We start from the raw sequence: 12537 nt of genomic DNA on the forward strand, positions 1-12537 counted from the left end.
CATAAATTTTAATAATTTACTTTTTACTTTTTTATAGGTGTACTGACCCCAGAAAATGGGTTTGGTTCTTAATTTAATTAAAAAAAAATATTTTAAAATTTGACGACGCATACTTCAGAATGCTGAAGAATTTTAAAACTAGATTTCGTGTGCATATTTAAAAAAAGAAATTAATTTCAATGTTTATGTATAGATTGATGTAAAATATTGATATTCAAATTTTTTAATGTGATGAAATGTCGTAGAAGTTATTGATTGTAATTTTTTGTAAATAATTCCTGTATATATAATAGGATTATTCCCTTTTTTTTTTGTTACAATAAATGTTTATACAGGCTCGTGTGAATTTATTATCGTTATTTGAAAAAAACAATAGAAATGCCTTCTCAGATACAGAAAGATATGTTCCAAATTCGCATATCAAGTTCAGCGATCTTTTTTTGAAGTCTTAGTTTTTTTTTTAATCTTTCACTGAATCTAGGCTGTATAAATATAAATATAACTGAATTAGTCTGTGTAACTTTTAAACAAAACATCTTATCTAATACGATCAAAAACTAATATGTGCTGCAGAGATTTCAAATTCACACAATAATTCAAGTCAAAGCTTTTCAAAATTGGATAAATTGGACTTCCTAAGTCCCTTCCCTTCATGGTTATAATATAACGAAGTGTTTATTGTAAATGCTGTAGAAAAAAATGTACTAATTCTAGAAAATTAGGAGGTTTTTTTTCTCAAGTTTTCTGCTCTCTGAGAATTTTCAAAACTTAAAAGCTGCCACAGAAGGAAAAGTGTTTAGGTTTTTGACTTAGCATGCCCATTTATGAATGATTTCACAATAAAATCTATACCCGGTAATCACCTAGGTTGTTTAAGGAAATGCCCATTGATGTGGACAACCAACAATTAGAAATAACCACTTCGTAGAGCCAGAATTCCTTATCCAATGCCACAGGGAATCTGATTCACTAGGGAGACCCAGATAAAACAACGAAATAATCCCTAGAGCCTATCCCTTAATGTAAAAGAAAAAGAAATTTCCTTTTATAACAAAGTAAAATAATCTTTCTAACCCCGAAAAACTAGAAGGGATCCAGCCAACAGATTACTTTTTTTTAAATTTTGTCATCGTCTTTAAACCATCCAACCAGCGAAATTTACTTACCTGTAAATTTTAAATGAAAGGATCCTTAGGTTATATGTATAGCGAGATCTAAATTCTAAATACTTACTTTTTAGTACGTCGTTTTTAGTACGTTGCTGGTTATACCGTGTTTAAGAACATTGTATTTATTAGCAAATTCAACCATGGAATAAAGAACCTTAAGGTTGCCCAGAGAAGATGTAATATTCTTGATGTTGAACAAATGTAACAATTTATAGTAATTTATGATAGTTTTTAACAAGAACTAAATAGGAAACATAAAATTACAAAAAAACATTTATTGGAATTTTTATTTATATTCAAATCCATTCAAAGCACAATTGCTAATAATTGCCATAATTATTTTACAAACGATAATCGTGCAATAATATTGCTAATTAAAAAATTTAATCACAAAAGATTTACTTATCTTAAATTTAATTTTTGATTTGGCCTTTAAAATTACAACCATTAAGTGTTTTTAGAGACAGTAATCAAAATCCATTCAATTAATTTGCTACTTTTTGTTTTATTGTCGTTAAATTATGAACACTTCGGAAATATATCTATTTACCAATATAATAAAATTTAAAAAAAAATCTATACTTGAAATAATGTATCATAAAATTTAAAATTAATATAAATATATCACAAAATTTCATTGGAATTAATTTAATTAATTATTAACGGAAATAATTGTAAAATTTACTTTACTGCAAATATGGAAATTAATTGCTGCTACTCACTCGATTTGTTAATTTTTTTTAAAAAAAAATGCATCTGGAAATTTCATTTGTGGTACAGAAATTAAAAAAAAAGAAAAAAGAAACTTAAGGCAACGTCTATTGGAGGTGCTTATGGTGGGCAGAACTTTGGATCAATGGTAATTTCCACTGGGTTGTCTTTGATGGAGAAGTTCAATAGACCAAGATTTGTAGATGATGATGGATGGATGGATGAACTAGGGGGGGGGGGGGTGTGACGCTGAATCTTTTCCCACAGGTTAAATGAGGATTAATTTGAAATGAAAGAAGGCTGAAAACCCAGAGTAAGATCTTCTAGTGAAATGGGATTATCGACTTCTTATTCTTCAAAAAAAAAAAAAAAAGAAAAAAAAAGGGGGTCTACTCAACAATAGTTCTTGCCTGATGCGATGCGGCAGAAACAATGCTTTAACAGATTTCTCCTACTCTGCTGCTTCCAGACTAGCATTTTGAGCATGGTTAGAGGGCCAGAGATAAATGGCGTACGAAACACGTATGATGGGTATGTTGCGAGAGAGTCGCTTAATAGCCTAGTCTGAAAAACATGCGAGATTATAGAAACCGGATAGACAAATAAATAGAAGGAAATGGAAGCAAGAAAGTATTCCTTTATATCATTAGTGGATATACGAATCGAAGATCTATCTAATACTTAGAAGTATTGAAATAAACATTGTAATGTTCCAGCAATGTTATGTGGATAAGCTGTTCTTTTTTTTCTGAATTTTTAATTCTTAATTTGAAGAAATTGCGAAAGAAAACAGGATCTGAAACCTTTTCCGTAAAAGTGTCATTATAAAAGCTTGTATATGTTTTGTCAAAACATGCAATATGATAAAATTTACTTCCAATTTTTCACGATCCTTTCAACTTTTTATTTACGGACCCATGCACAAAGAGGTCACAACTTACCAGCCTTAACGTCCAGCAATGGGAAATGATAGCCTGTGGGCAACCCGATCTAAGGTCGCTTTTGGATAGCGTCTAGATCTTGTACTTCCATTACAGACGTCTAGGAGGGTCATCGATACAATGTTTCAAGTGAGAATTCGCAATCACAAAGCTGAACTTAAAGAAAGTGGGCTGCAAGTAATCATGCCCAATCTGAAGAAACCTTTTTTGTATCAATTCGAGATGGAAGGGAGGCCTTGCTTTCAGCTTTTTCCTGAGCTCTGCAGAGTGTATTTTTAATACTTCTTTTTTTTTTTTTTTTTTGCTCCAGAGCTTAAGACACAGCCCCCTTTTTAAAACTTTCCAGATCCTAGGACTTTTATGGAAATAGGCTTCGGAAGGATTCTAAAAAAATAATCATCTTAGGCATGGAACCTTAAATTTTGGTCGCGTCCCACTGCATATCTTATAAGATATAGGAAAATATGAATATTTATAGATCATCGAATGTTATAATTTTAGTTCGGTGAAGACTGGTCATAAAGAAATTAATTTTTTTTCTCCCTCTTTCTATTTTTAATGTCTTTTTAACAGCTTGATATTAATTCAGGACATTATTAGGACATAATATGTCGGGGTAGAAATTTAAAGATTTTGAAGGCATATTTAAATTTCCATTACATTCTAAAGAAAATATTAAAATTATAAGCTGATTTAATTTTATTTTAAAAAAAATTTAGGGACCTAATTTAGAAGACATTTTGATAAAATTTACCCTATAGAACTTACATATAAAAAAAAAAGCACAGCCTTTGCAATAAGTGTAGTCGGTGCATCGAATAATGTATAAGGGCAAAGTAATTTATATGTAATAATTTTAGGTACTCTTCATTGCTTGTATAATAACGTCTGTTCGACCTTTGACTTTTTTTAAACAGAAAATTTTGAGTTTCACGTAAGCTTCAGTTATGATTTCCATTCATACGTGTTGGGATGGAAGGATAATCTCCCATTCCAAAGTTAATGAAGTTGAAATGATATCCAGCACTGGACGTTCCCTCGTTTTTTTCCCATAGACCTACTAAAGGTTGTCAAAAAGGCGACTTTTAGTTGCAAAGAGGAAGCAGCACCCTCCCCTTTTTTTAATCAAAAGCGTTACATTCGACTGTAGTTCCTTATTCACAATTAGCCAATCGCTAATCAGACTTAGTAAACCATACATTTAAATTCTTTTTTGTTGGGTACAGGTCTTGAAATACCATTTTTAAACTCTTGCCAAATTTCGGCACAGATGAAAGCGCCTGCTTCAAGAGTCTGTGTTTGGATACGCACGAATTCTTATACGTATATGGAGCTTCACTCAGAAGCTTTTGATTTAACAACGTCAAAACTGATGGCCTTCATCAGTTTTTGTCTGTCACTTCTGTCCTTCTGGGCTGCTCTCCAGTTATCAAAAAGCCCCTGTCATCACTCCACCTTCATTTTCAGATTTTCCAACGTTTGCGTCTTTCTTAAAGCTAGTTCCGTCTCTCTCTCTCTCTCTCTCTAGCCCCGTTTAGGGATACTTCAACAGGATTCAACACCTTAATATAAAAATGCTGATTCCTGAAATGAAGAAATTATTGGCAATTTGTTTTGTAATTATTTAGCCAGATGCAATTCAATCTAAAGCATGCAGTACTGCTTTTTTGGAATTCTGTCAACGCAAGAGTGAACATTTACTTTTATATTCATAAAAATTTTGTTTAACATTTTATTAATAATGTAATTTTGAGATTTACAACTGATTCAATTTTGAAATTTGTTTTGTTCGCTCTAGGAAAGGAATTGTAATTCCCAATATTTACCCTATTCTATTAGAATGTAAACTCCACGAGAAAACAAAAAAGCGGAGGGACTTTGAGATAAATACAACCTTGACAACGGGAATCGCGAGCTCTGACAAAAGATGCAGCTTATGTTCTGGAGAGATAACACAATTGGAACTGTGCTTTTTTCCTAACGTTTTTTGGTGACAGTTCAGTTTCAGCTTTATATCATACTCAATAAAAGGATTAAATTCTTAATTCTTGAGACTAAATTGGTCTCAGTCGAATTTCGAGTAAGATTTAAACTTTAATCATAATTCTATGATTATTAAATAATTTACAGCTTTGTTTACAATACAGTTTATAGGCTAAAAATAAATCCTTAGATTTGGTGTTAAAAAAAAAAAAAAAATCTAAAAAGCGGAATTCTGACGTTAAGTAGAAATGGCGTAAATGCAGTAAATCAGGGGCGCACACCAAGATTTTTTGTGCGGGAGGCTGAGAAGGTAAATGCATTAATTACCTGTTCAATTTAAAGCTATTCTTACATTTAGGGTACACTTACACAATCATTCTCCTAAAATAATGTTGTTTCTGAGAATGAGTTACAAACAAAATAATTAAGGAAGCATGATCTCCTAAAGCTACAAAAATTAAATTAATAATTAAGTAATTACTAGCCGTCTCTGAGAAATTCTCCAAGATTGAAGAAGGGGAAGAAAACTGGTGTGTTTCCAATCAGTCAAGTTATCCGAGGAATAATATTTAATGCTATCAAGTCCTACGCAGTTAATTCACAGAGTATGAGACTTCTTAGTGGGGACAGTCTTGGTTCAATAATGGTTCAAATTGTCTCGGGTACCAGGACATTCAGATCAAAGGATGCTTGAAGGTTGCCTGATTGGCCCGGGTGGGTTCCCATCGATTCCTCAAAAGACCTAAGCAATTTACAGGTAGTAGCAATGAGGATAAACAAAAAGAAGAAGCCAGATCAGTCACAGGAGAGAAAGATCTTAAATAGCCACTTGTGTTACTTTACTAAGGCATTACATAACCCCAACGGTGCCGAAAGGCTATTAGAATGACGTCAGGTTTCTGAGTAATAATAACCATCACGTGACCACGGATAGTCTGTTTAGATTTGGCAGAAAGAAGCAGAAACTACTCTAGACTTCATACTGATATCATCGTGAAGAGGATTTATGTCTGAGATTACAGCAATTTAGAGAAGAAAAACTTACGATATGTATACAAGCTTGGTGGGTCCCTCTCCAAATCTTTTTTTTTTTTTTTTCTTTCTTTAGAAGGAAGGCACTCTGTATTTAAATTACTCCCTAAGACAAAAATAATACTATAACAAAAACAAAAAGTACCCTTAAAAAACATGAATGAAATTTTCTATTAAGCTGATGATTATAAATAAACTGTGGTGGTAATTCATCAACCGGGAATATTAATAATAATAAGTAATAAAAAAAAAAAACTAATTCTCGCAATGAGCTGGGTTGCTGGTAATACCTTTACAGAATATACAATCTTCTTCGTAACTTCCCATATCGTTCGCACTCTGCTCAAGCTAGTTCCAATAAATTGTGTGCTTTCAAAGTATTATAAGTTCTAGCATGGACTCGGTTAGCAGCTTCTACAACTTCTGGCAGATATTGTAACATACAATCTTGTGTATCACCGAGTACCTGAAATCGAAAAATATCTATATAATCCTACATTAATTAATGATTAAATAAATTAGTTAATTATATTTACTTCACCTCGTCCCACGGTAATGGGATAGAACAGATTTACGATTTCGAATACAATTAGCTATGTCACAACTTTTCTATAGAGATCAAAATTTTGCAAAAAGTTGCATTTTTTTTCTAATGATGTCCGCTTTAAAGTTTATGTAATAATGAATACGAGTTTATCCATGCAAAAACTTCTTTTTTTCTCATCATAATGATGCTTTATGGAGAGTGAAAAAGTTTAGTAAAGCATTTTCTTGCTTTGCTGATATTTCTCTTCAAAGCGGAATTACAGTGGCCGCTAAATCAGCCTTGGAAATTATTTTAAACATTTTTAGTTAAGGTTATCCCTAAGTGTAGAAATTTCTACTTGTAAACACTAGATGTTTAATCAAGAGCGGGTAGATACAACTTCAAGCTCCGTGACCTTGCCGTAAGCTGAGCGGCGTCCATTGTCCAACGAAGCCCAAAATTATTGAACATGTCTTGTATGAATTCATACCCACTTTCTCAATAATGAATAAAACTATTATAGAGTTATACTTTCTAGGCTTCAATTTTGATTTTCTTCAGAAATTTTACATAATAAACTTACGTAATTAAGTAGATTTTGTTTTGAAGGCATAGTAATCATGGCCAATCTAGCTCCAGCCCTTACATACCAAACATGATGATGTGCCAATGTTTCTTCATAGGACTGCTTACCAACTGAGGCGGTACCTTCGTTTGGATTCAATTTTGAAATACGTTGTAAGAATGTTTTCAAAAAATCTATACAGAAAATGAATTATTTATATAGAAAAACTATAATACATTAAACAAAGTGCATCTCCAATTTCTGATTCGATCACTTGACAGAAAAAAAATAGTGCAAAACTAATCCATTACTCACCTAAGCCACGATTAAGTAACAACAAAGTTCTGCAACCAGAAATATAATTAATATTTTTTAAAACACCTTGGTCCTTTTCATGTTTTATCATATTTTTCATGGTTACAAAATTTCCACATTCATCTTCTTTTCTAAATTGCTCTAAAATGCCAGTTTTACTTTCTATTTCTGAGGCTACAAAGCCAAAAACACTTCCCATTAAATGGCAAAACCTAGAATGGCAGCAACATTATTGTTTTCTCAACAACAAAGATAACATTTATATTTTAATGTAAAATATATGATTTTAGGTCGCACTTGAATTGGCTTATAGCCACCTCCCTTTAGAACTACTCGCTACCAAGTCGTAAGAAATATGCTCTCAAGGCTAGTTTACGATCGCTTGGAAATCCTGATGAGAAATGATAGCCGAAATAGACTTTTTCGCTTCTGGGTACCCGGAAATTCGGGATATACCCACGACCATGAGACAGCGCGGTTCTACGGAGCTTTTATAAGAAAGATCCACCTAAGGCAGCTGGAACATATGGGTCAAAGGATTGCTGAGAGATATTTAAAAAAAAAAAAAAAATGCCTGAGGAAGTCTTGAAGGAGCGGAAGAAATACCCTGGTTTGTGGAGCAGGTCATGATAGTATAAAGTATGGAGAATAACTAACGGTTTCTAAATTCTCCTGTGCTAAACATAATGAAAGCTAGCCTAAAATCTGAAATTAACCCTTGGATATTCCCTTATGCTGACCATCTATTTTGCTTGGAATTTTAGAAAGCTTAGCCACTTGAAGGGACCGTGCTATGTGCACAAACATCAGTTGTGAAAACTGCATCTATGCAAAAATTACGAATTTATATCTGAGCTTTGAAATTTTGCGTTTGGAAAAACCAATGAAGTAAAAAAAACAGCATAACATTCCATGGGACTAATGTTACCATTTTTTAATGTCTGTCCCCTCAAAATTTTTATGCTACCACTAATTCCGATTGGTATGTTACAAATTTCATAAACAAAACTTACTTTTTCAATTCTTTATAGGAGTCCAAATAATGTCCAAGATGGATATCATCTCCATCTAATAAACAAGAATTCAAACTATTCGACAGAAATCTTAAATTACAATATTTAGAATCACTATGTTCGTTATCTAGATTATTTACTTCCATCTTTTGATCACAGTTATAAGTTTGCTGTCTGCTTTGCGCTAGGCATTAAACGAACAAGTTAAAATAAAACAGTTTTCTTTATCTAGTCTTTGAAGAGATACCGAGTAACCTTGAATTCAAGATGAACACATGCATTATTTATTTTTCCTTAAATGCAAATATATAATAAGTTACAGTTGACGTGGTAGGTTCGCTTAACTTCAACTTCCAACTGAAACAGGTTATTGCACTTTTACCTCTACAAATCTCTATTAAAACTATGTCTAAGTCATAAACGTTAAAAACGTCCAAATTGGTGAAAATTATTTATTCTTATTCTATATTAATTATTTATTTGAATTGACTTCTTTTAAAAGAATTTAAATTCAGTTTTTACCTTTACTTAATCAAGTAGGCTTGGACTGCATTCACTTGGACACCATCCATTTAAAATAAAAGTTTCTAATCCTTCATGCATGTAACTTGGTGTATTTTAAAAATGTATTAGCAATTATAAATTTTTTAATTTCAAAGATTTATATCGTGCTCTTGATTGTGGATGATAATTTAAATAGTACGAGCCTTTCCACTTCCATTTAAATAAGAGTATTAGAAGGTAAACTTTTAATCATATATCGTAATTTGTTTTGTTTTTTCTTTTACAATTAAAACATATGTTCAGAAAAAAAAAGAATGAAGGCAAATATAATAAATATGTTCTCTTTTAAAACATCTGTAGAATTAGTTAAATAAATCAGCCAAAATTAATTATTTTTTAAATAAATAATCTGTGTCGCCTGTGAATCAATGTGAAGAAAATAATATTAAGATTTGCTTCATAAAGTGACTCACTAATAATAGAAATATTCTAATAGATTTTTGTGTACATATGTACATAATGATTATTTCTTGTTCGTTGATGAAGTAGTAGAACATCTTTCTCAGCTTCTCTCTTACCTTACCCTGAAATCTTATCTTAAGCGGCCCAAGTTGTCAATAAGGAAAGTACCCACAAAAGTTATACAAAAAGTATAACTTTTTGGGCTTGCACCACCAGTGTAGGGCATAATTATGCCAAGAAATTAAAAGACATTTTTTATGCCAAGGTTGTACTTATAAGCGAAGTTTTTAGGTAATATGAGTACTCCATAATATGAGATAGATAGATAGAAAGAATTCAACGCTTCTCTTCTTTTTTCTATAGTCGGGAAGTTGCTGTTTACGCCTTTCTAGCTTAATTATCCAATTAGGATGTATTAATAATTTTATCCGTCCTAGAATGTTTCAGATTTCAAACGCCCTCTCCCAAAATGTGCAAAACTTAAATCAGGAATGGTAGAGAAGTTGGACATCTACAAATGATGTTTTCACCACGTTGTTTGAGGTGCTTCTAACGATGAGGAAATTTTGCCTTGATAAAGACTATAAAATTATGAAATGGTAAAAATTAATATATTTAATAATGTTTGCAATCAATTAATAAGTATCATTAAAATGGTAATATTTTAGTGTGCTACAAGCCCCCTATACAAAAAATTCAATATCGATATAAGTTTCATCGATTCGTTGAAGAATAACCATACCAGGTTGTCTAAGTAACCTACCGCTACTGATATAAGGTATTAGGTTGATTTGTGGCAAATAGATTTGAAAGTGAATAGTTCTTGGTGTCGATTTGTAGTGAATATTTTTATATATTTTTAGCAGTGACTATGGCAGACAATAATGGAAACTGTGATAATGACGACTCTGAAGATACATGCATTGGACCAATGCCTTCTTTACCACCACCACATAAAAAAAGAAAAGTTTTAGTCCATGAAAAACTGTTTTTAGACAATCTCCCATCAGCAGAGTGTTATGAGAAAAGTTTTATGCACAGAGATGTTATTAATCATGTTTTATTTACAAAAACTGAATTCATTATTACAGCTAGCGTTGATGGGCACATCAAATTTTGGAAAAAAATGGAAAGGGGTATTGAATTTGTTAAACATTTTAAAACTCATCTGGCGCCAGTGATTAGTATAGCTGCAAACTATAATGGTTCATTGTTAGCATCCGCTGGTTTGGATTCTGCAGTAAAGATTTTTGATGTAGTCAACTTTGATATGATCAACATAATCAATTTGGAATATACACCAGCAGTTATTGAATGGGTGCATAAAGGTAACGATTTATTTGCTTATTTAGCGGTGGCCGATTTAAATTCAACCAAAATTTCAATATACGATGGTCGAGGTTCTGCTGAACCACATCATGTGTTACAGAAAATCCATCCACAACCTGTGAAAATTATTAGTTATAATGTTGATTTTGATATTACAGTTTCTGTAGATTTAGCGGGAATTGTAGAATATTGGACTGGTTCAAAGTATAATTTTACATTTCCAAAAACTGTGAAATTTGAGTCAAAATTGGATACAGATTTGTACGAATTTGCTAAGAATAAAACATATCCAACTGGTTTGACATTTTCACCAAATGGCAAGAAATTTGCTACAATTTCACCAGATAGAAAGGTTAGAGTTTTCCATTTTCTTACAGGAAAATTAAGTACAGTGATTGATGAGACATTATTAACTTTGAGTAAACTACAACAGGAACAACAATTAGTATCTAATATGGAGTTTGGTAGAAGAATGGCTTTAGAAAGAGAGCTGGAAAAAGCGGATGGCCTGTTAAACTGTAATATTCTGTTTGATGAGAGTGGACATTTACTAATTTACAGCACGATGTTGGGAATTAAAGTGATAAATCTGGTCACAAGTCGTTGTAATCGTATTATTGGTAAAACGGAAAATTTTCGACCACTTCAGTTAGCTTTATTCCAAGGTAAAGTCAAACTTTCCAACGCGGGAACAACCCTAGAAAGAGAAGGTTCAAACAATCCCACCTTGGAATCTGTAACTTCAGATCCTACATTAATCTGTACTGGTTTTAAGAAGAACAGATTCTATTTGTTCACTTCTATAGAGCCCAATAGTATTGAAGGTGATTCAGATAGAGATGTATTCAATGAAAGGCCAACCAAAGAAGATGTACTATCAGCTACAGAACCATCAGGTTCAAATCAAAATTACGAGCAAGCTATTATTCATTCCTCACTTGGTGATATACACATAAAATTGTTTACCGAATGCGTTAGAACTGTAGAAAATTTCTGTGTTCATAGTAAAAATGGTTATTATAATGGACATATATTTCATCGTGTTATCAAAGGATTTATGATACAAACTGGTGATCCAACGGGTAATGGTACTGGCGGTGAAAGTATTTGGGGTGGTGAATTTGAAGATGAATTTAAACCTAACTTAAAACATGATCGTCCTTATACGGTAAGCATGGCCAATGCTGGCCCCAATACTAATGGTAGCCAGTTCTTTATCACGTTGGGCCCTACACCTTGGCTTGACAATAAGCATACAGTTTTTGGACGCGTATTCAAAGGTATGGAAGTCGTACACAACATAAGTACTGTAAAAACTAATCCTAAAACTGATAAACCATATGACGACATCACCATTATCAATATAACTATTAAATAAGGAAACCATTAAACTGTATTGGTTAAAATACATGAAACCTTGTAAATATATTTGTAAAGAACTTAAACAATAAAAAAATGTAATTTTATGTTATTTATGAAAGTTGTGATACTTTTTTTTTAAAAACAAAATCTCTACAGAACTCAATTTTTCGCACATTCCCATCTGAAAGAATATTTTTAGTTTGGACCTTAGGAATCAACTGGTGTTTCATCAGTATTTTATTATTATTTTTCTAGAGTTGTTGATCTTATCTCAGTGACAGATTGAGGAATAAATTTTACCAATGTGGTATCAATATTCTCTTTTAGATGATAAATGAAACAATTACATTTAAGCGTTCTCCTTGACACTTGACATACTATGAACTATTTCTGGCTTGAAACTATTACTTGAAATCATTTTTGGTAATATTCTAAACCCAATTGATCATCTAGCTTTCTAGAGCTTCAGATTCTACAACCAATTAAGTTTTCTAAGACATAACATCTTTGATTTTTTTTATACGACGCGTCGTAGCTCGCATGTTTATTTTATCCCAGTCCGGTTTCAGATTTATTCATCGATTAATTAAAGAATATAGATTAATCAGTTTAGCGTAGAGAATTC

General features: G+C 32.0%; 3 protein-coding genes across 13 annotated transcripts in view; 2 read left to right on the forward strand and 1 right to left on the reverse strand.

Moving 5' to 3' along the window:
- The window catches only part of CNT2 (Concentrative nucleoside transporter 2), a 51400-nt gene extending 51063 nt beyond the window's left edge, over positions 1 to 337 (forward strand). For all 4 annotated transcript variants that reach the window (XM_074123735.1, XM_074123732.1, XM_074123734.1 and 1 more), the window contains one exon: positions 38 to 337. In XM_074123735.1, coding sequence (XP_073979836.1) covers positions 38 to 72 — 35 coding nt within the window. In that variant the 3' untranslated portion in view covers positions 73 to 337. The remainder of the gene's footprint in view (positions 1 to 37) is intronic.
- A 1101-nt stretch (positions 338 to 1438) lies between these two features.
- On the reverse strand, positions 1439 to 8918 carry LOC141451919 (ceramide-1-phosphate transfer protein). Of its 5 annotated transcripts, none has more exons than XR_012457182.1 (7): positions 8778 to 8918; positions 8511 to 8612; positions 8256 to 8439; positions 7243 to 7454; positions 6946 to 7121; positions 6127 to 6302; positions 1439 to 5942 (listed from the first exon to the last, which is right to left on the reverse strand). XR_012457182.1 is itself a non-coding variant. In XM_074123742.1 (5 exons), the coding sequence occupies exons 2-5, from the start codon at positions 8399 to 8401 to the stop codon at positions 6180 to 6182; spliced, it is 657 nt and encodes a 218-aa protein (XP_073979843.1). In that variant the 5' UTR covers positions 8402 to 8612; positions 8778 to 8918; the 3' UTR covers positions 5979 to 6179. The 5 variants fall into 5 exon arrangements, 1 of the variants encoding a protein (XP_073979843.1); XR_012457180.1 differs by having other exon boundaries at positions 1439 to 4405; positions 5850 to 5942; positions 8256 to 8612; XR_012457181.1 differs by having other exon boundaries at positions 1439 to 4405; positions 8256 to 8612.
- LOC141451915 (peptidylprolyl isomerase domain and WD repeat-containing protein 1) lies at positions 8855 to 12030 on the forward strand. Of its 4 annotated transcripts, XM_074123730.1 has the most exons (4): positions 8857 to 8996; positions 9659 to 9820; positions 9890 to 9999; positions 10085 to 12030. In XM_074123730.1, the coding sequence occupies exon 4, from the start codon at positions 10093 to 10095 to the stop codon at positions 11926 to 11928; it is 1836 nt and encodes a 611-aa protein (XP_073979831.1). In that variant the 5' UTR covers positions 8857 to 8996; positions 9659 to 9820; positions 9890 to 9999; positions 10085 to 10092; the 3' UTR covers positions 11929 to 12030. The 4 variants fall into 4 exon arrangements, with proteins under 4 accessions (XP_073979830.1, XP_073979831.1, XP_073979829.1 ...); XM_074123729.1 differs by having other exon boundaries at positions 8855 to 8996; positions 9669 to 9820; positions 9890 to 12030; XM_074123728.1 differs by having other exon boundaries at positions 9890 to 12030.
- The last annotated feature ends 507 nt before the right edge of the window (positions 12031 to 12537 follow it).

This window comes from Rhodnius prolixus, unplaced genomic scaffold, assembly GCF_049639745.1.
Source record: "Rhodnius prolixus isolate KJV_2025 unplaced genomic scaffold, Rpr scaffold_14, whole genome shotgun sequence".
Taxonomy (NCBI): domain Eukaryota; kingdom Metazoa; phylum Arthropoda; class Insecta; order Hemiptera; family Reduviidae; genus Rhodnius; species Rhodnius prolixus.